General features: G+C 44.8%; 1 protein-coding gene across 3 annotated transcripts in view; it reads left to right on the top strand.

Annotated features, from left to right (window-relative positions):
- The window catches only part of PREX1 (phosphatidylinositol-3,4,5-trisphosphate dependent Rac exchange factor 1), a 454,902-nt gene that overhangs the window by 375,452 nt on the left and 55,937 nt on the right, over positions 1 to 23,513 (top strand). For all 3 annotated transcript variants that reach the window (XM_063958866.1, XM_063958867.1, XM_063958868.1), the window contains 6 exons: positions 1,399 to 1,487; positions 9,257 to 9,339; positions 10,318 to 10,408; positions 16,649 to 16,777; positions 17,142 to 17,183; positions 18,286 to 18,503. In XM_063958866.1, the coding sequence (XP_063814936.1) occupies positions 1,399 to 1,487; positions 9,257 to 9,339; positions 10,318 to 10,408; positions 16,649 to 16,777; positions 17,142 to 17,183; positions 18,286 to 18,503 (652 nt within the window). The remainder of the gene's footprint in view (positions 1 to 1,398; positions 1,488 to 9,256; positions 9,340 to 10,317; positions 10,409 to 16,648; positions 16,778 to 17,141; positions 17,184 to 18,285; positions 18,504 to 23,513) is intronic.

Genomic DNA, 23,513 nt, shown 5'->3' with positions numbered 1-23,513 from the left:
AACAATAAAGTTTTGTGCCATAGGGGTCTATTCATGAAGCAGTGTAAAGTGTGGAGAAGTGAGCCAGTGGAGAAGTTGCCCATGGCAACCAATCAGCATTGACGTAACATTTATAACTTGCATACTTTAAAATTGTACAGAGCAGCTGATTGGTTGCCGTGGGCAACTTCTCCACTGCTTCACTTCTCCACTCTTTTCACTACTTCATGAATAGACCCCTTAAAATTAATAAGATTTTTATGATGACCATGGTGATATCCAGGTTATTTCATTAATTTATCATTAATTAATTATATATATATATATTTATTTATTTTGAAGGCTGATATATCATGGGCGCGTCTGCGGGTGTGTAACAGCGATATGTCTGTGAACTATGGCGTTCACAGACATTGCGTCGGCTGTGCAACACAGCCAATGGTCAATATATGTGCAGATGTATTGGCACATAATGCTGTGTGATGCCTGCACACTTGCTGGAGAAGCCGCAGGTGACTGACTTCACAACTGGCAGGCACATGTAAATGCCCGCCCAGTTGTGACGTCAGGCACAACACATCAGACCGATGATTGGTAAGTGTGAGTTGACGTGGTTTCTTTTCTCAGACAGTGTAAGAATATTTTTAGGTTCTGTTTCTGTTGCTAAGTACTGACTCTCACTCACAGAGGTCAATCTCCTAGCTAAAAGTCAATTAGAGCACAATATAAACTATCGATCTATCGACCTATCGGTCTATCGGTCTATCTATCTATCTATTTTTTTTTAATTTTTATTTACCCGCCAAAATCGAGCGGCCAATCGATAAGTGTTTATGCTTATCTGGACTGGTCGCTTTGTGGGCGTGACGGCGGGTCCACTGACATGTTGCTCTGGTGTGTACCCAGCCCTAGTTGTGCTCTTCGACACCTACAGAATATGGCGTGTGGTCACATGGAGTGCCTAGAGGAAGATTTAGCAATTCTTGGAGAGAGTTAAAGTACCAATTAATCAGCTCCTAGCTGTCATTTTTCAAACACCGCCTGTAAAATGACAGAAGCTGATTGGTTGATACTTTATCTCTCTCCAAGATGTGATAAATCTCACCTTTAATTTGCTTCATGCTGATGTGAGCATTCTGAATATCTGATAAAGCTGTCCCCGCTCATTTCAAAATTGGAGACCAACAGATGAGCATGAGTTAAATAATAAGAAACACCATTTGAGTTGTAAAAAAAGAAAAAACATTTCAACTCTATTAAATAAGGTTTATGTATCATTCTGTACCATAGAAGTGCATTTTACCTCTACGATACTCTTTGTTGTTTTATTTTATTGGGGGCAGTAACTGAGAAAAATGGGCTATACTGATGCAAAATAACAGCATACACAATTTATGTTCCTGTCTCCGCTCTTTGCAGTGAATGTAACAGCAATCGGGATTCGGTCTTGTCGTACACTAGCGTGCGCAGTAACAGCTCCTACCTGGGAAGTGATGAGATGGGATCAGGTAAATGATCTGCTTATGTCATTTTATAATGATGTCACTGTAAATATAAATATTTACTATCTGCATATCCTTGTACACCCTATAAATACAGTAACTTTGTATCTTCTATTCATCTCTGCATATCTGATATATTTTATTACTACCTGTTATTTATATATGTTTAATATATTGACAGCACTTTACAACATGGTAATACTGTATTATATAATTAAGGGAAGAAAATAATCATCCCAGAAGGTGACACTACTACTTTAAGTGTTCCCTTTTGTGATTATTTTTCTTCCATTATTTAGATACTGTAGTCATTAAAGCATCATTTGGGGTACACCCTATTTCTGGGGAACCAGTCTGGTACAAGCGCAAGAATGATATCCTGAACAATAATAGAATGTGGGCTGAGTCTGAATAACAATGCAGAGGTATTCTTGTTCATTGTGGACTATTGTAGTACAAACACTGATACAAGTGGTATAGAGGTGCATGTCCATATGCACTATGTCATGTACTGTATATCTGCATCGATGCCATACTTACCGACTCTCCAGGCACGTCCGGAAGGCTCGATTTTTCAGGTAGACCCCTAAACAAGTGGGTGCATCTTCACCACTTCTTAGTGATTTGGGCAGGATGGAGAGAGTAATGGGTGGATCGCTAGTCCGCATGGAGGGGGTGGGGCCAGTATGACACAAATTTTGGCCCTGCCTTCTCTTAGACCCACAGAATTACACCGCAGTGGGGGAAGCCTCCATTAGTGTTGCAATAAGGTAAAAATATTACAAGGTATACTCCAGATGCCACTTGTTACCTATAGTACCTGCCTGTGGTAGGGGGGCTGCTGCTGCTACCCATGCCTGTTTGGAGAAGAGGAAACAGTTAGCCCCTGTCAGCCGGGCCCCTCCACCTGCACAATGGATCTGGCACGTGCTGGGACTGTTGCATGTACACAAACGGTGGCTGGACTGCGCAAGCGCAAAACACTGGCTTCTATGACCTGCATTGGCTGCGGCCTATAGAAACCAGATTGGGCTGCTGAAAGACAAGGAGTGGCTTCTTTCTACTGGAAGCTCGCTCTATGCTATTCGTAGCCTGTTCTAGCAGTCCCAAAGGATGAAAACACCTCCTCCTTGCTGCCTGTAATGTCTGTAACTGACAGGTAGAGCTTCCAATAGAAAGTCACCAACAGTCACGGACTGCATCTGGCTCACTGACACTGAGCTAAGGTGGCATATTTTACGGGGTAGGGGGGGGATGATGTCCTGACTATATGTAAAATCCACCACTGCTTGGTACCATCTATGCTCCACGCCAAGTTTCCATCAAATTTAAGCTCATATTGGGGACAATGTGGTGAGGAGGGTACGTTTTACCAGACTTGGTGGTCTTGTCCCCTATTTATTTTTTTCTGAGAACAAGTGTGGCATTTGATATTGTGTATCACAGGTTTGACTCTACCGTGTGATGTGACTGTATTGCCCTCATCTGAGAGGTCAGTAGACACCAGGATAAGCTTGTAGTTCATATTTCTAATGCCGCTAAATCCTTAATTGTTAAAAATTGGTAATCTCCAGTAGCTCCCTCATTGACTGCCCTCTGAGCCAGCGTCCGTTTTGTGGACTTGATGGAATATATCGAGCTTCCAAAATAACACAGCAGCTTCCTTTCACAAAATCTGAGTCCATGGTGTCAATTTTAAACCTTTCCTCTTCCAGTTCTTTGCTAACATCCTTTCTTTTTTCTCTAACGTCCTAGTGGATGCTGGGGACTCCGTCAGGACCATGGGGAATAGCGGGCTCCGCAGGAGACAGGGCACATCTAAAAAAGCTTTTAGGTCACATGGTGCGTACTGGCTCCTCCCCCTATGACCCTCCTCCAAGCCTCAGTTAGGTTTTTGTGCCCGTCCGAGAGGGTGCAATCTAGGTGGCTCTCTTAAAGAGCTGTTTAGAAAAGTTTTTTTTTAGGTTTCAATCTCAGTGATTCCTGCTGGCAACAGGATCACTGCATCGAGGGACTTAGGGGAGAGATTTCCAACTCACCTGCGTGCAGGATGGATTGGAGTCTTAGGCTACTGGACACTTAGCTCCAGAGGGAGTCGGAACACAGGTCAGCCTGGGGTTCGTCCCGGAGCCGCGCCGCCGATCCCCCTTACAGACGCTGAAGAGACGGCAGAACGGAGGTCCGGAAAACAGGCGGCAGAAGACTCCACAGTCTTCATGAAGGTAGCGCACAGCACTGCAGCTGTGCGCCATTGTTGTCACACGGCTCACTGACTCAGTCACGGAGGGTGCAGGGCGCTGCTGGGGGCGCCCTGGGCAGCAATATAATTACCTTTAGTGGCAAAAGAAATACATCACATATACCCATTAAGGCTATATGTATGTATTTTGACCCAGGCCAGTTTCTTAAAAACCGGGAGAAAAATCCCGCCGAAAAAGGGGCGGAGCTTATTCTCCTCAGCACTCAGCGCCATTTTCCTGCTCAGCTCCGCTGGTGAGGAAGGCTCCCAGGACTCTCCCCTGCACTGCACTACAGAAACAGGGTAACAAAGAGAAGGGGGGCATAAATTGGCGATATTTATATATTAAGAGCGCATATATAGTAAACAACACCTTCTAGGGTTGTTATTATACATTTATAGCGCTTTTTGTGTGTGCTGGCAAACTCTCCCTCTGTCTCCCCAAAGGGCTAAGGGGTCCTGTCTTCGATTAGAGCATTCCCTGTGTGGCTGCTGTGTGTCGGTACGTGTGTGTCGACATGTATAAGGACGATGTTGGTGTGGAGGCAGAGCAATTGCCGATGATGGTAATGTCACCCCCTAGGGAGTCGACACCGGAATGGATGGCTTTAGTTATGGAATTACGTGATAATGTCAGCACACTGCAAAAGTCAGTTGACGAAATAAGACGCCCGGCAAACCAGTTAGTACCGGTTCAGGCGTCTCAGACACCGTCAGGGGCTGTAAAACGTCCTTTACCTCAGTCAGTCGACACGGGTACCGACACAGATGAATCTAGTGTCGACGGTGAAGAAACAAACGTATTTTCCAATAGGGCCACACGTTATATGATCACGGCAATGAAGGAGGCGTTACAGATCTCTGATACTGCTGGTACCTCAAAAAGGGGTATTATGTGGGGGGTGAAAAAACTACCTGTATTTTTCCCAGAATCAGAGGAATTGAATGATGTGTGTGATGAAGCGTGGGTTACCCCCGATAGAAAATTGCTAATTTCAAAGAAGTTGTTGGCATTATACCCTTTCCCACCAGAGGTTAGGGCGCGCTGGGAAACACCCCCTAAGGTGGATAAGGCGCTCACACGTTTATCAAAGCAAGTGGCGTTGCCGTCTCCTGATACGGCCGCCCTCAAGGATCCAGCAGATAGGAGGCTGGAAACTACACTGAAGAGTATATACACACATACGGGTGTTATACTGCGACCGGCAATAGCCTCAGCCTGGATGTGCAGTGCTGGGGTAGTGTGGTTGGATTATCTGACTGAAAATATTGAGACCCTGGATAGGGACAGTATTTTATTGACTCTAGAGCAATTAAAGGATGCTTTTCTTTATATGCGAGATGCTCAGAGGGATGTTTGTACTCTAGCATCAAGAGTAAGCGCGATGTCCATATCTGCTAGAAGAAGTTTATGGACGCGACAGTGGTCAGGTGATGCGGATTCCAAGAGGCATATGGAAGTATTGCCATATAAAGGAGAGGAATTGTTTGGGGTCGGTCTTTCGGACCTGGTGACCACGGCAACTGCCGGCAAATCCACCTTTTTACCTCAGACCCCTTCACAACAGAAAAAGACACCGTCTTTTCAGCCGCAGTCCTTTCGCTCCTATAAAAAGCGACCAAAAGGACAGTCTTATCTGCCGAGAGGCAGAGGAAAGGGTAAGAAAGGGCAGCACGCAGCCCCTGCCCAGGAACAGAAGCCCGCCCCGGCTTCTACAAAGCCATCCGCATGACGCTGGGGCTTTACAAGCGGACCCAGGAACGGTGGGGGGTCGACTCAAGATTTTCAGCAATCAATGGGCTCACTCACAAGTGGACCCGTGGGTCCTGCAGATAATATCTCAGGGTTACATGCTGGAGTTCGAAAGGTTTCCCCCTCGCCGGTTCCTAAAGTCTGCTTTACCAACGTCTCCCTCAGAAAGGACGTCGGTTTTGGAAGCCATTCACAAGCTGTATTCTCAGCAGGTGATAGTCAAGGTACCCCTCCTACAACAGGGAAAGGGGTATTATTCCACACTATTTGTGGTACCGAAGCCGGACGGTTCGGTAAGACCTATTCTAAATCTGAAATCCTTGAACCTGTACATACAGAAATTCAAGTTCAAGATGGAGTCACTCAGAGCAGTGATAGCGAATCTGGAAGAAGGGGACTTCATGGTGTCCCTGGACATAAAGGATGCTTATCTGCATGTCCCAATTTACCCCTCACACCAAGGGTATCTCAGGTTCGTGATACAAGACTGTCATTATCAGTTTCAAACGCTGCCGTTTGGTTTGTCCACGGCCCCTCGGGTCTTTACCAAGGTAATGACCGAAATGATGGTTCTTCTACGAAGAAAAGGCGTATTAATTATCCCTTACTTGGACGATCTCCTGATAAGGGCAAAGTCCAGAGAACAGCTGGAAGTCGGTGTAGCACTAACCCAGGTAGTGCTTCAGCAACACGGGTGGATTCTGAATCTTCCAAAATCTCAATTGACCCCGACAACTCGTCTGCTGTTCCTGGGAATGATTCTGGACACGGTTCAGAAAAAGGTGTTTCTCCCGGAGGAGAAAGCAAGGGAGTTATCCGAACTTGTCAGGAACCTCCTAAAACCAGGAACGGTGTCAGTACATCAATGCACAAGAGTCCTGGGAAAGATGGTGGCTTCGTACGAAGCGATTCCATTCGGCAGATTCCATGCACGGACATTTCAGTGGGATCTGCTGGACAAATGGTCCGGATCGCATCTGCACATGCATCAGCGGATAGCACTGTCACCGAGAACAAGGTTGTCTCTCCTGTGGTGGCTGCAGACTGCCCATCTGTTAGTGGGCCGCAGATTCGGCATACAGGACTGGGTCCTGGTGACTACGGATGCCAGCCTACGAGGTTGGGGAGCAGTCACAAAGGGAAGAAACTTCCAGGGCGTGTGGTCAAACCTGGAGACGTCTCTTCACATAAATATACTGGAGCTAAGAGCGATCTACAATGCTCTAAGTCTGGCAAAACCGCTGCTTCAGGGTCAGCCGGTGTTGATCCAGTCCGACAACATCACGGCAGTCGCCCACGTAAACCGACAAGGCGGCACGAGAAGCAGGAGTGCAATGGCAGAAGCTGCAAGGATTCTGCGCTGGGCGGAGAATCATGTCATAGCACTGTCAGCAGTGTTCATCCCGGGAGTGGACAACTGGGAAGCAGATTTCCTCAGCAGACACGACCTTCACCCGGGAGAGTGGGGACTTCATCCAGAAGTTTTCCACATGATTGTGAACCGTTGGGAAAAACCAAAGGTAGACATGATGGCGTCTCGCCTCAACAAAAAATTGGACAGGTATTGCGCCAGGTCAAGAGACCCTCAGGCAATAGCTGTGGACGCTCTGGTAACACCGTGGGTGTACCAATCAGTGTATGTGTTCCCTCCTCTGCCTCTCATACCAAAGGTACTGAGAATTATACGGAAAAGAGGAGTAAGAACGATACTGGTGGCTCCGGACTGGCCAAGGAGAACTTGGTATCCGGAACTTCAAGAGATGCTCACGGAGGATCCGTGGCCTCTACCTCTAAGAAGGGATCTGCTTCAGCAGGGACCTTGTATGTTCCAAGACTTACCGCGTCTGCGTTTGACGGCATGGCGGTTGAACGCCGGATTCTAAAAGAAAAGGGCATTCCAGAGGAAGTTATTCCTACCTTGATTAAGGCTAGAAAGGAAGTGACTGTACAACATTATCACCGCATTTGGCGAAAATATGTTGCGTGGTGTGAGGCCAAGAAGGCTCCAACGGAAGAATTTCAATTGGGTCGATTCTTACATTTCCTGCAAGCAGGATTGTCTATGGGCCTAAAATTGGGGTCCATTAAAGTTCAAATTTCGGCCTTATCAATTTTCTTCCAGAAGGAATTGGCGTCAGTGCCTGAAGTACAAACTTTTGTCAAAGGTGTACTACATATACAACCCCCAATAGTGCCTCCAGTGGCACCGTGGGATTTGAACGTGGTTCTAAAATTTTCCCAAATCTCATTGGTTTGAGCCGTTAAAATCGGTAGAATTAAAATACCTTACATGGAAGGTAACCATGCTGTTGGCCCTGGCTTCTGCCAGGAGAGTTTCAGAGTTGGCAGCTTTGTCATACAAGAGCCCATATCTGATATTCCATTCGGACAGGGCAGAATTGAGGACACGTCCTCAATTTCTCCCTAAGGTGGTTTCGGCATTTCACTTAAACCAGCCTATTGTGGTGCCTGCGGCTACTAGCGACTTGGAGGACTCCAAGTTACTGGACGTTGTCAGAGCATTAAAAATATATATATCAAGGACAGCTGGAGTCAGAAAAACTGACTCGTTGTTTACATTGTATGCACCCAACAAGATGGGTGCTCCTGCGTCTAAACAGACGATTGCACGTTGGATCTGTAGCACAATCCAACTTGCACATTCTGTGGCAGGCGTGCCACAGCCTAAATCTGTAAAGGCCCACTCCACAAGGAAGGTGGGCTCATCTTGGGCGGCTGCCCGAGGGGTCTCGGCATTACAACTTTGCCGAGCAGCTACGTGGTCAGGGGAGAACACGTTTGTAAAATTTTACAAATTTGATACTCTGGCTACAGAGGACCTGGAGTTTTCTCATTCGGTGCTGCAGAGTCATCCGCACTCTCCCGCCCGTTTGGGAGCTTTGGTATAATCCCCATGGTCCTGACGGAGTCCCCAGCATCCACTAGGACGTTAGAGAAAATAAGAATTTACTTACCGATAATTCTATTTCTCATAGTCCGTAGTGGATGCTGGGCGCCCATCCCAAGTGCGGATTGTCTGCAATGCTTGTACATAGTTATTGTTACAAAATCGGGTTATTACTGTTGTTGTGAGCCATCTTTTCAGAGGCTACTTCGTTTTGTTATCATACTGTTAACTGGGTTCAGATCACAAGTTGTACGGTGTGATTGGTGTGGCTGGTATGAGTCTTACCCGGGATTCAAGATCCTTCCTTATTGTGTACGCTCGTCCGGGCACAGTACCTAACTGAGGCTTGGAGGAGGGTCATAGGGGGAGGAGCCAGTACGCACCATGTGACCTAAAAGCTTTTTTAGATGTGCCCTGTCTCCTGCGGAGCCCGCTATTCCCCATGGTCCTGACGGAGTCCCCAGCATCCACTACGGACTATGAGAAATAGAATTATCGGTAAGTAAATTCTTATTTTTCCTTTTCACTCCCAATCTCTCTCCCATTTTCAACCATGTCCATTTGAATTCCTTTTAATTTTTTTATTTTGTTTCATTTTATCTTTTTTTTGTCTTTTATGTATTTTCTCCTCCCTCCCACCTCACCTAGATTAGTCCTTAGCTTGCTAGTCAGTTTATGAAGATTTCTAATTTGAGAGACATGATTTAGACCCATAGACACACATTGAATACTACTACAGTGTTTCTATTTGACCGCCACATAAATTCTGTTACTGCCCACCATTACTGTATGCTTGGTGTTTATATGCTGACACACAGTGGGTGGTGCCTCTGCATTATTTCTTATTTTAATGAATACTATTCATATGTGATCAGGGGACGAGCTGCCCTGCGATATGCGGATCCCCTCAGACAAACAGGACAAACTGCATGGCTGTCTAGAGCATCTCTTCAACCAGGTAACTGACACTTCTGTAATATAACACTTACATTAGTGACCCAGCTATTCCACAATAGTATAACTTTCATCATTCGATAGTGACAGCCTGGCATGTATCCGAGTCCTCACACCAGACTGTTAAGTTTTACCAGGGCAGTTGTCATGTCTCAGGTTAATCTGATAATATTACTTAAAGGAGTAGACAGGTGTTCTAATTATTCGGTTAAATACTATTCTATGGTGAAAATCCTAGTTTATCAACCTGTAGTACTTGTACGTCAATGTATACGAAAGATAGATACAAGAGGTGTTTCAGTCTATTAGATATAATTCATAATGCCATTACATTAATTAGTAAATAATAACACTTATACCAATATAATCCAAAAGGTATTTTCCAAACATGTAACTGCATAGGACATATCTTGTTGTAAATGTGCTTGCATTTAGAGCTACTTTGAATAAATGTACACACGGCAGAGGGTAATTAGCATGAATAAAAATAATTTCAAGGTGCTTGGTCAACATTTACTGATACTGATAATGTGCTGTAAGTGTTAAAGTGGCCAGTGTAAAGAAACCCAGGTGTAGAGCTCCCTCTGCTGGCTGAGATGAAGAAGCACCTGTAATTGATGAGACCTCTAACCTTGTTAAATGTAATAATTTGACTGGGCACAATACCCACAATACATTTCTACTGCCTTTTCATTTACAGTATGTTATAGAACATGTTGGCTTTTGGGAGTGGGGGTTAAATGCTTTATAGATGGTTTTGAACAAAAGGAATTAATAGGCTATTCTTCTTATGACACATTTCTGCAGGGTTCTAGAATGCAGATAGCAGTATGGGATCTAGCTTGTTATGATATTATTGCTTAGTGTTGCAGGGAAACAGAACCAGAAAAGTATGATGTAGACCTGCTGTAGACCTGCAGAAATGCATTCCCGACAGATATGGTTTTGATCTTAGGCGTTTCCTTTGTGTTTCTTCCCGTAGGTAGATGCTATCATAACACTTCTCAAAGGAAAAATCATGTCTAAGGCCTTTGAAGAGACAAAGCACTTTCCGATGGAGCACAGCTTACAAGGTGATTGACAGCCAAGTATTCAATGAGTGATTCACTACTGGGAAATTAGAATTCCAAAACCACATGCTCATAGTTTGCGACCCCTGTTATTAGAAATGTCCAACTCTGAATGAGACAAGGAAGCCTCACTAAGTGCCCAGAGCATCATGGCAGCCAATCTGACTCCCAACACAACTGGAAAACCCTGATCCGATTGGCTGACAGGTTTCTGCTGACATGAGATTAGGACGGAAGAACTCTTAGCTGACACGCGTATACTGGAAGTGGCTGGAAAATTGTGGAACCATTTCTCTCTGACTGGGCACTTCTCTTTAACCATTTTCTCCTAGTATAGCATAAACTATCAGGAGGGGTATTATGGACATCTGTAGAATGGAGGATACATTACACAGTTTATACACAATAATTTGTTATATAAACCCGTGCACCGGACAGCTGGTCCTTGAACCTAATTTGCTATGTGGGTAAATGACAGAAAAGCAGGTTCCACCCGTGTTTGACCAGCATTAATTGTTTTCTTTGACAAATAGGATCCAACGTGCGATCTTACACTTTATCTGAGGTTGTGTTCTTAGTGGAAGGGTTTCATGTACTGTATATTTCTCTAACATCCTAAGTGGATGCTGGGGACTCCGTAAGGACCATGGGGAATAGCGGCTCCGCAGGAGACTGGGCACATCTAAAGAAAGCTTTAGGACTAACTGGTGTGCACTGGCTCCTCCCCCTATGACCCTCCTCCAAGCCTCAGTTAGATTTCTGTGCCCGACGAGAAGGGTGCACACTAGGGGCTCTCCTGAGCTTCTTAGTGAAAGTTTTAGTTTAGGTTTGTTATTTTCAGTGAGACCTGCTGGCAACAGGCTCACTGCATCGAGGGACTAAGGGGAGAAGAAGCGAACTCACCTGCGTGCAGAGTGGATTGGGCTTCTTGGCTACTGGACATTAGCTCCAGAGGGACGATCACAGGCCCAGCCTGGATGGGTCCCGGAGCCGCGCCGCCGGCCCCCTTACAGAGCCAGAAGAGCGAAGAGGTCCGGAAAAATCGGCGGCAGAAGACGTTCCTGTCTTCAATAAGGTAGCGCACAGCACAGCAGCTGTGCGCCATTGCTCTCAGCACACTTCATACTCCGGTCACTGAGGGTGCAGGGCGCTGGGGGGGGCGCCCTGAGACGCAATAAAACATGATAAAAATACCTTACATGGCAAAAAAATACATCACATATAGCTCCTGGGCTATATGGATGCATTTAACCCCTGCCAGAATATACAGAAAAACGGGAGATAAGGCCGCCGAAAAGGGGGCGGAGCCTATCTCCTCAGCACACTGGCGCCATTTTCCCTCACAGCTCAGTTGGAGGGAAGCTCCCTGGCTCTTCCCTGCAGTCACTACACTACAGAAAGGGTTAAAAAAAAAGAGAGGGGGGCACTAATTAGGCGCAGTATTAAAACATACAGCAGCTATAAGGGGAAAAACACTTATATAAGGTTATCCCTATATATATATATATATATATATATATATATATATAGCGCTCTGGTGTGTGCTGGCATACTCTCCCTCTGTCTCCCCAAAGGGCTAGTGGGGTCCTGTCCTCTATCAGAGCATTCCCTGTGTGTGTGCTGTGTGTCGGTACGTTTGTGTCGACATGTATGAGGAGAAAAATGATGTGGAGACGGAGCAGAGTGTCTGTAACAGTGATGTCACCACCTAGGGGGTCGACACCTGAGTGGATGTACTGTTGAAAATTACGTGACAGTGTCAGCTCTGTATAAAAAAAAACAGTGGTTGACATGAGACAGCCGGCTACTCAGCTTGTGCCTGTCCAGACGTCTCATAGGCCGTCAGGGGCTCTAAAGCGCCCGTTACCTCAGATGGCAGATACAGACGCCGACACGGATACTGACTCCTGTGTCGACGGTGAAGAGACAACCGTGATTTCCAGTAGGGCCACACGTTACATGATTGAGACAATGGAAAATGTTTTATACATTTCTGATAATACGAGTACCACCAAAAAGGGGTATTCTGTTCGGTGAGGGAAAAACTACCTGTAGTTTTCCTGAATCTGAGAAATAAAATGAGGTGTGTGATGATGCGTGGGTTTCCCCCCGATAACAATTGATAATTTCTTAAAAAGTATTGGTGTATACCCTTTCCCGCCAGAGGTTAGGGTGCGTTGGGAAACACCCCCTAGGGGGGATAAGGCGCTCACACGCTTGTAAGAACAAGGGCTCTACCCTCTCATGAGATGGCCGCCCTTAAGGATCCTGCTGATAGAAAGCAGGAGGGTATCCAAAAATGTATTCACACACATACTGGTGTTATACTGCGACCAGCAATCGCCTCAGCCTGGAGGTGAAGTGCTGGGTTGGCATGGTCGGATTCCCTGACTGGAAATATTGATATCCTAGATAAGGATAGTATATTATTGCCTATAGAGCATTTAAAAGATGCATTTCTATATATGCATGATGCACAGCGGAATATTTGCCGACTGGCATCAAGTATAAGTGCGTTGTCCAATTCTACCAGTAAAATGGTCAGGTGATGCGGATTCCAAACGGCATTTGGAAGTATTGCCTTTGAAAAGGGACATTTGGGGTCGGTCTTTTAGACCTGGTGGCCACGGCAACAACTGGGAAATCCACGTTTGTACCCCAGGTCGCCTCTCAAAATAAGACGCCGTATTATCAGGCGCAGTCCTTTGTTGGCAAGCGGACAAAAGGTTCCTCTTTTCTGCTCGTGACAGAGGGAGAGGAAAAAGGCTGAAGAGATTAGCCAGTTCCCAGGAACAGAGGCCCTTTCCCGCCTCTGCCAAGCCCTCAGTATGACGCTAGGGCCTTACAAGCTCAGGCACGGTGGGGGCCCGTTCTCAATGAATTTCAGTGCGCAGTGGGCTCACTCGCAAGTAGACCCCTGGATCCTTCAAGTAATATCTCAAGGGTACATATTGGAATTCGAGACGTCTCCCCCTCGCCGTTTCCAAAAGTCGGCTTTACCGACGTCTCCCTCTGACAGGGAGGCGGTTTTGGAAGCCATTCACAAGCTGTGTTCCCAGCAGGTGATAATCAAGGTACCCCTCCTGCAACAGGGAACGGGGTATTATTCCACACTATTGTGGTACCGAAGCCAGACGGCTCTGTGAGACCTATTCTAAATCTAAATCTAAAATCTAAAATCTTTGAACACTTACATACAGAGGTTCAAATTCAAGATTGAGTCACTCAGAGCAGTGATTGCGAACCTGGAAGAAGGGGACTACATGATGTCTCGGGACATCAAGGATGCTTACCTTCATGTCAAAATTTACCCTTCTCACCAAGGGTACCTCAGGTTATGGTACAGAACTGTCACTATCAGTTCAGACGCTGCCGTAGGGATGGTCCACGGCACCCCGGGTCTTTACCAAGGTAATGGCCGAAATGATATCCCTTCGAAGGAAGGGAATTTTAGTTATCCCTTACTTGGACGATTCCCTGATAAGGGTAAGATCCAGGGAACAGTTGGAAGTCGGTGTAGCACTATCTCAGGTAGTGTTGCGGCAGCACGATTGGATTCTCAATATTCCAAAATCGCAGCTGGTTCCGACGACTTGTCTTCTGTTTCCTAGGGATGTTCCTGGACACAGTCCAGAAAAAAGGTGTTTCTCCCGGAAGAGAAAGCCAGGGAGTTATCCGAGCTAGTCAGGAACCTCCTAAAACCGAACCAAGTCTCAGTGCATCAATGCACAAGGGTTCTGGGTAAAAATGGTGGCTTCCTACGAAGCAATCCCATTCGTTAGATTCCACGCAAGAGCTTTCCAGTGGAACCTACTGGACAAATGGTCCGGGTCGCATTTTCAGATGCATCAGCGGATAACCCTGTCACCAAGGACAAGGGTGTCCATCCTGTGGTGGTTGCAGAGTGCTCATCTTCTAGAGGGCCGCAGATTCGGCATTCAGGACTGGGTCCTGGTGACCACGGATGCCAGCCTGCGAGGCTGGGGAGCAGTCACACAGGGAAGGAATATCCAGGGCTTAGGGTCAAGCCTGGATACATCACTTCACATAAATATCCTGAAGCTAAGGGCCATTTACAATGCTCTAAGCTTAGCAAGACCTCTGCTTCAAGGTCAGCCGGTGTTGATCCAGTCGGACAACATCATGGCAGTCACCCACGTAAACAGACAGGGTGGCACAAGAAGCAGGAGGGCAATGACAGAAGCTGCAGGGATTCTTCGCTGGGCGGAAAATCATGTGATAAGCACTGTCAACAGTATTCATTCCGGGAGTGGACAACTGGGAAGCAGGCTTCCTCAGCACGACCTCCACCCGGGAGAGTGGGGACTTCACCCAGAAGTCGTCCACATGATTAAAAAACTCGACAGGTATTGCGCCAGGTCAAGAGACCCTCAGGCAATGGTTGTAGACGCTCTGGTAACACCGTGGGTGTACCAGTCAGTGTATGTGTTCCCTCCTCTGCCTCTCATACCCAAGGTACTGAGATTGATAAGATGGAGAGGAGAAAGCACTATATTCGTGGCTCCGGATTGGCCAAGAAGGACTTGGTAACCGGAACTTCAAGAGATGCTCACGGAGGATCCGTGGCCTCTACCTCTAAGAGGGGACCTGCTCCAGCAGGGACCCTGTCTGTTCCAAGACTTGCCGCGGCTGCGTTTGACGGCATGCCGGTTGAACACCGGATCCTGAAGAAAAAAAGGCGTTCCGGATGAAGTCATCCATATCCTGATCTAAAGCCAGGAAGGATGTAACCGCAAAAACATTATCACCGCAATTGGCGAAAATATGTTGCGTAGTGCGAGGCCAGTAAGGCCCGACGGAGGAAATTCAACTGGGTCGATTCCTACATTTCCTGCAAACAGGAGTGTCTATGGGCCTGAAATTGGGGTCCATTAAGGTTCAGATTTCGGCCCTGTCAATTTTCTTCCAAAAAAGAACTAGCTTCAGTCCCTGAAGTTTAGACGTTTGTAAAAGGGGTACTGCATATACAGCCTCCTTTTGTGCCTCCAGTGGCAATTTGGGATCTCAATGTAGTTTGGGTTCCAAAAGTCACATTGGTTTGAACCACTTAAATCTGTGGAGTTAAAATATCTCACATGGAAAGTGGTCATGCTGTTGGCCCTGGCCTGGGCCAGGCGCGTGTCAGAATTGGTGGCTTTATCCTGTAAAAGCCCTTATCTGATTTTCCATTCGGACAGGGCGGAATTGAGGACTCGTCCTCAGTTTCTCCCTAAGGTGGTTCCAGCGTTTTCACCTGAACCAACCTATTGTGGTGCCTGCGGCTACTAGGGACTTGGAGGAATCCAAGTTGCTGGATGTTGTCAGGGCCCTGAAAATATTTCCAGGACGGCTGGAGTCAGGAAATCTGACTTGCTGTTTATCCTGTATGCACCCAACAAGCTGGGTGCTCCTGCTTCTAAGCAGACTATTGCTCGTTGGATTTGTAGTACAATTCAGCTTGCACATTCTGTGGCAGGCCTGCCACAGCTAAAATCTGTAAAAGCCCGTTCCACAAGGAAAGTGGGCTCATCTTGGGCGGCTGCCCGAGGGGTCTCGGCTTTACAACTTTGCCGAGCAGCTACTTGGTCAGGGGCAAACACGTTTGCTAAATTCTACAAATTTGATACCCTGGCTGAGGAGGACCTGGAGTTCTCTCATTCGGTGCTGCAGAGTCATCCGCACTCTCCCGCCCGTTTGGGAGCTTTGGTATAATCCCCATGGTCCTTACGGAGTCCCCAGCATCCACTTAGGACGTTAGAGAAAATAAGAATTTACTTACCGATAATTCTATTTCTCATAGTCCGTAGTGGATGCTGGGCGCCCATCCCAAGTGCGGATTGTCTGCAATACTTGTACATAGTTATTGTTACAAAAATCGGGTTATTATTGTTGGGAGCCATCTTTTCAGAGGCTCCTCTGTTATCATACTGTTAACTGGGTTCAGATCACAAGTTATACGGTGTGATTGGTGTGGCTGGTATGAGTCTTACCCGGGATTCAAAATCCTTCCTTATTGTGTACGCTCGTCCGGGCACAGTATCCTAACTGAGGCTTGGAGGAGGGTCATAGGGGGAGGAGCCAGTGCACACCAGTTAGTCCTAAAGCTTTCTTTAGATGTGCCCAGTCTCCTGCGGAGCCGCTATTCCCCATGGTCCTTACGGAGTCCCCAGCATCCACTACGGACTATGAGAAATAGAATTATCGGTAAGTAAATTCTTATTTTTTGTGTGTTTTACTTTGCAGAATTCCAGAAGAAGGAAGAGTGGACTATTAAGTGTAGGAGTATGATTCAGATCAGCATTCGAGAAGATCCATGGAACCTCCCAAACTCCATTAAAACTCTGGTAGAGAGTATCCAGAAATATGTGGAAGGTTTGTACAACTGAGACATGTTAAAGGGATGATATGCGACCGTTCAAATTATAATAGTCTCTAGCACAAAGGGTACTATACTTGAGCGATAAGCCTTTTTAAGGAGAAGTCTCTAATCTTGTGAAAGTTCTCCAGACAGTTTTAAGGTTATCACTATAGACTGTTATAAATTGAATATTGATTTATTCAGCTGTCTGAGTGCCGCCTCATGGAAAATCTCTGTCTGTATCTCTATCTATCTATCTATCTATCTATCTATCTATCTATCTATCTATATATATATATATATATATATATATATATATATATAGTATACAATATAGTTTTGCTCTTGATAGTATATCGTTTTTATTCTGTTTTCCAGATGGGAAGAACCAGCTTCTCTTGGCTTTGCTGAAATGCACAGGTAATTTTCATGTGAATATAACATTATGTTCTGGTAAGAACTACAGTATGTCATTGCACAAATAAGTGGCAGTTCGGACTACAAACATTGTATACACTGTGGCTTTGAGCAGGTTGTTACCCAGAACTAACTGCTAAGGTGTCTAATTATTAAGTAGTAAATATCCTAATTTAAGGTGAAATCAGGCTCTTTTGATACTTTGTCTTCTCCAACAAATGGTTAACGACAGATAACTCGGCTATTTCTCTTATGTTGACCTACTTACTGCCATCCCCATAGACATTAACTCAGTTCATCAAGAAGCTAAAATCTTGTGCATTTCATCACAAAGCAATGCCGGAAGTCTTTACTCACTTATTCACATGAGGTCCAGTTTCGTCCTAGGATCCTTTGCTGGATTTGTCACAGGTCACTATATTTCATGCGCTGATGTTAGCCATTCATGCACAATATATACTACTTGTGCTAGAATTTAATTGCTTCCAGCATTGTAATGATCACATAGGAGGGAGGTTTTCATCAAGACTCACTCATCAGTCCCGGCATGCTAAATTGCGGCAGTATTACATATAAATAAACATTTATCTTTTTTTTTTTTTCTTCAAATGTGACCACTTCAGACACAGGATGACATTGTGACGGTATCAAAGGAGATGATAGTTGTTTTCCAGTCTCATACTAAAACAAGAATTTAGAGTCTCTGCTTATTAATTATGCTGGCAGCACTCTGTATATGCTCAGTGCAGTGCAATCTTACATCACAAGCTGCGGAGCTCAGCCACACTGTTCCCACTGCCTGGCTGTTACTAAATGCTGGCGTAATCGTCAGTGACACCAGATGTTCATGGTCCTAAGTACCTCAACATGGGAACTGGTGGATGGAGTATAATATCCTGGCACTGCTGGTCATAGCCACCTTTTCATCCTGTTTATTATACAGGTGCGATTTACAAAGCCAAAAACCTGAAAGTCTTCCAAAGTGACTGCAAAGCCTTTCACCCATCCCTTCATAATAGTCCTAGAATGGGTTTATTTTGCTATATGTACAGAATATGGCAAAGCAACTCTGATGACTCCAAGTAATGGTCGTCTCTTGTTCTAGATACTGGGCTGCAAGTCAGACGTGATGTCATTTTTTGTCAGACGCTGGTAGCTGCCATCTGCACTTTTACAGAACAGCTCATGGCAGCACTCAACTACCGATACAACAACAACGGAGAGTATGATGAGAGCAGCCGGGAGGCAAGCAGGAAGTGGCTGGAGCAGATTGCAGTCACAGGGGTCCTACTCAGCTACCAGTCACTTCTGTCACCCAATGTGGTAAATATCGACCGTCTTTCTTGTTTCATAAGAAACATTGAGGTCTATGTACTAAAACTTGGGAGAGAGAGAAAGTACCAGCCAATCAGCTCCACACTGTCAATTTTTCATTCTCAGCCTGTAGCATGGCAGTTAGGAGCTGGTTGGCTGGTACTTTATCTCCGTTTACTTTACCTCTGTTCAAGGATTAATAAATAGACCCCCAGTGTTTCCAACAGTGACAAATACTTTTTCTAAAACATATTGATGTCAGTGAAACACAGGTCTCTCTGTCCTAGTAATTCTGCAAAATGCTTACACACTAGGGTTGATGTGTTCCATAATTCTGGAGTCAGAAACTGCCCTCTACTGTCTAAATGATATATTACACCAACACTATTATTCTTTTGATAGGTTTGATAAACTCTGTGTTTCTGGACAACTTTGATCCAGTCAGGTACTGCTATGGCTTAGGAGGGTTATATTTGTCGATGTACGTATATAGGAGGATTATGCATGTATATGAATGATGATGGATGTATATGTGTATGTATGTGGGTTACACATGTATACTGTACTTTCACATCAGCCACTGGATATATGAGATGATGTATAAAACTTCATGGATATATTTATATGTGGATATATTAAAGTATATGGATGTATGAGTGCATTTGTGTACATAAGACTATAGATGTATATTTATCCATTATGTAAACGTGCACAGAGGGGCCCCCATACAACTAAGCGCAAAACGCCACGCAGCGTGAGATGCCTGACATGAGTGAGCCGTCGGGTCCCGTGCAATTCTGATAACGTCTTAGACACAACACAGTGTGACTAGTATGCACAAGAAAACTGTACTGATTAATTTGATATGACACTTGTATATTGTGTGTGACTGAGACTGTATACAGAGCAGAACAGAATTTGTATTGGAAAAAAGCTTTGGCTGCTACCTTGTAGCACTTCGTATACAGATTCAGAGACTCAGTCGCACACAGATATACAAGTGTCATATAGCACATTAATCAGCACAGTCTCCTCGTGTTGCGTCTGCAACGCATTTTCAACAAAAAAGATGCCCAACACTAGAAGAGTCTCACGCAACTTTGCATACAAAGAGGTGCGACAACAGCGAAGATGTATTTAGGACATATCTTTATGTGTAAATTTATGTAATTCTATATATGTATGAATAGTCATGTGCACATATGTAGATGTATGAGCAATTACTCTACCAACCATTCATAGTGTATTACATGGTATAATATGAATTGTGTGCGAGACGTCGGAGAAGACAGAGGGACATCGAGATGTTGGCACGCTTCCTGTGGTCCCTGCCATGGATCCCGGAGAACTGGTTCAAAAGCTACATCAGTGAGACAGAATAGCTGCTAAGAACAGGGCAGCCCCAGCAACTTGTCCGCTAGCAGCACCCCTGTCTCAGTGACACCTGATCCCTAGTTATTGATGCACCCCTGGTCCCTGATATATAGCGGTGCCCCTAACTGAGTCACCTGGTCCCTTAATATAATATATAATATAATTTAATAAAAAAAGATAGTAGATAGTTTTTTTTTTTTTAGAAAAGAAGGCACTCAAAATTGGCTTTAAAATAAAACTTATCTTATGGAAAATACATTTTGGCCCAGGACAGGTTCAGGAACCCAGTTCCTAATTAGGTCATATTTATTGAGAGGTTCAGGAACTAAGTTCCTGCTGGTTCCTGCTGAAAAATAGCTCTGTATGTATATACCGATTTTGGCGGGACAGTCACCACTGCCCTTGTCTCGAAGCTATGCTGCCTTTTTCAGGAGCACAAATGGCCATGCTTGGTAGATCGCAAAAGATTTTTTGCCTTTACAGTAAATCACCAAGTCCAAAAGTCTGGCTACCTCCTACCTTACGGATTTGGCATTTGGAGAAGTGCTGGAACGGCCAATATTTATATATTAACTCTTTAGGGAACTTTTATGGTTGAAGTTCCCCAGTTCACAGCTACATACTCTCAATCTATGGTGAACTTTCCTCAATTAGCATAGATCCTTCCTTTCATATCGGAGGTCGTAAACAGCTACTGGATGCTTGAGCAAAATGGAGAGTGGATATAGTCTCACACCAAAAGTGCATCAAAGTAAGGATAATTCTGAATCCGGGACCTCTCAACTGGCAGCATACTGCACATTATATTGTATGTGCTACAAAAGCAGAAGGCATTGCCATACACCATTGCTTTGTGCTGCAAACAGGGCAAACAGTTTACCTAATACCTGGATCTTTGCGGTGCCTTGATGATCGCGCTCGAGAACCTCTGACATAGAGAATAAACAGATTCAGATTCAAGTTATTTCAGGGAACAATATGGGTTCTTCTTTTTTCGTGAAAGGATACCAACAAATTTGTCCATGTCTGTATGTGTCTATATTGTGTGTGTTTTAAGAATATAAAGATTTGTGGTGTGTATTTAGCATCAAAAGATGTTCACATAGATTTTCAGAAAAAGTAATGAACAAGTACAACAAAGCACGAAACAGTGTAAAAAAATGCATAATATAACAGGACAGGAGGCCCTTCCCAAAATACAATGTACATAGAACTGAGGGTTTTGTGTGCTTGTCAATCCATTTAGGGCCCGCTGGGGATTAGTGGTGTAATTTATAGTTAATGCTTCCAGTAGATGAATTTCTGTTGGGCACAAAGGGAGAGAATTCCATTCATAAGGACCCTGTAAAAGAGATGAACATATGAAGCGTGCCTGTGATTGCAAAGGATGTGAATGGATGGGCTTACTTTGCTAGCTTGGGGTCACTATTCCTGAGCATCCTAGCAGGCATACTTCTCCACTCCTGGGTATAGGGATTCTCTCTTACTATTAGTAACCACCTGTTACTGAATTTTCCTACTGCATTGTAAGAGATTAAAGCACAAATGTATTAAGCTTTAACAAGCGATAAAGTGGACATGGATAAAGAGTGATAAATGACCAGCCAATTAGCTTCCTAACTTCCATGTCACAGGCGATGTTTGAAAAAATTACAGGAGATGATTGACTGGTCATTTATCAGTCTTTATCCGTCTCCACTTTATCTCTGGTTAAAGCTTAATACATTTGGGCCTATGTCACTGCCACCACCAAGCTCCTAAAGTGGCATCTGGAGCTTGCTGCTAGGTACTGTATGTGCAGTCATCGTGCTGTAGCACATCCTGAATGGGATACGGTTGTAAGGTCGACACAGCTTAGGTCGACAGTCATTAGGTCGACCACTGAAGGTCAACATGCATTAGGTCGACAGGTCAAAAGGTCGACATGAGGTTTTTCTTTTTCTTTTCTTTTTTGGATTTTGCCATACTTGCCCAAAGCTCGCGAGCCATGCGAGGGGACACGGTGCACTAATTGGGGTTCCCCGTCACTTTACGAAGAAAACGACACAAAAAAAAAGTAGAAAACTCATGTCGACCTTTTCACCTGTCGACCTAATGCCCATGTCGACCTAGTGCATGTCGACCTAATGACTGTCGACCTAAGGTGAGTCGATCCAATGACCCGTACCCTCCTGGATGGTGATGGCTAATTCTCCACTGGCCGTTTACTGTGGACCAGCCTGCTTTATTATAGTACAGAAGATAAGTTGGGAAACACCGGGATCAAAAGGTCATCCTAACGACAGAAGAATACACCTACGGTTTATATAGAAATTATTTTTTTTAGCCTATACTTTGTGTTTTTGAGAGAACAGATACGCATTTGGTGTGTATCTGGTAGTTTCAGGATACAAGCAGATGCGGATATCTTTGGAATAAAGTAGATGCTTCTTAGCTCCAATAAATGTTCATAAAAGAAGAATTATTTCCAATTGAAGGTATTGGGACTAAGCAGCATACAAGATTTCACGCACCTCAAGATATTCAAAAGGATACATACAAACAAGACTTTCAGAGCCTTTTTTTATGCAATAAAAACACAAAATACAACATTGAGTAAATCAACCCCCAGCTTCTTTAAACCAAATAAGATTAGTTCAGAATTTTGCAGGATGTTTGTAGACACATTCACATGTATGATCTCACATCAGAAAACCTTCCAAAATTAGATTTAAGCTCAATTGAAAGCAGTCAGTTATACTCATTCTTTTAAATATTTACCCCTTAACACATAGGGGGCAATTCAATTGTTTTAATGGCCACCCACAGCAATGGGAGTCCGTCTGAGTAATTTAACTGTTGCTTCTATCCAGCACCCATCACATGCAGCTAAACCCATCTAAGGTCCTGGTTAGGGCTCCCAAACGGGATCCGGTCTGAAGATCGACAGTGTCAAGGTCCACAATGTTTAGGTCGACCACTATAGGTCGACAGTCACTAGGTCGACATGGATGGAAGGTCGACAGGGTTTCTAGGTCGACAGGTCTAAAGGTCGACATGAGTTTTTCACATTTTTTCTCTTTTTTTAAAATATTTTCATACTTAATGATCCAGGTGGACTACGATTGGAACGGTAAAGTGTGCCGAGCGAAGCGGTAGCGGAGCGAAGGCACCATGCCCGAAGCATGGCGAGCGAACGCGGTGCACTAATTTGGGATCTCGGTCACTCTACGAAGAAAACGACACCAAAAAGAAAAAAATCCTCATGTCGACCTTTAGACCTGTCGACCTAGAAACCCTGTCGACCTTCCATCCATGTTGACCTAGTGACTGTCGACCTATAGTGGTCGACCTAAACATTGTCGACCTAGACACTGTCGATTTGATGAACCACACCCCTTCCAAACAACAGACTTTTTGCACATTTCTTCTTACTACCTCAGGAGGCTGCGTGCTAATAGGCACCCGAACTGAGCAACAATTTAATTGCTCCCTTTTGCGCCTCTTAAGTCACAGCTGCGAGGGAAAACATTTGAATTGCAACCCAGAATTTTTTGTCATTATGAGCAGACTAAATTATCTATTTGGATGTAAGCACAATCTGATTACAAAACTACTGTACATATTAGCCGTGTGGCTTGAGTTCCTGCACACAGGTGTCAGACA

Source organism: Pseudophryne corroboree, chromosome 3 (genome assembly GCF_028390025.1).
Source record: "Pseudophryne corroboree isolate aPseCor3 chromosome 3, aPseCor3.hap2, whole genome shotgun sequence".
Classification (NCBI taxonomy): Eukaryota; Metazoa; Chordata; class Amphibia; order Anura; family Myobatrachidae; genus Pseudophryne; species Pseudophryne corroboree.
This window is presented reverse-complemented; position numbering and strand designations above follow the sequence as displayed.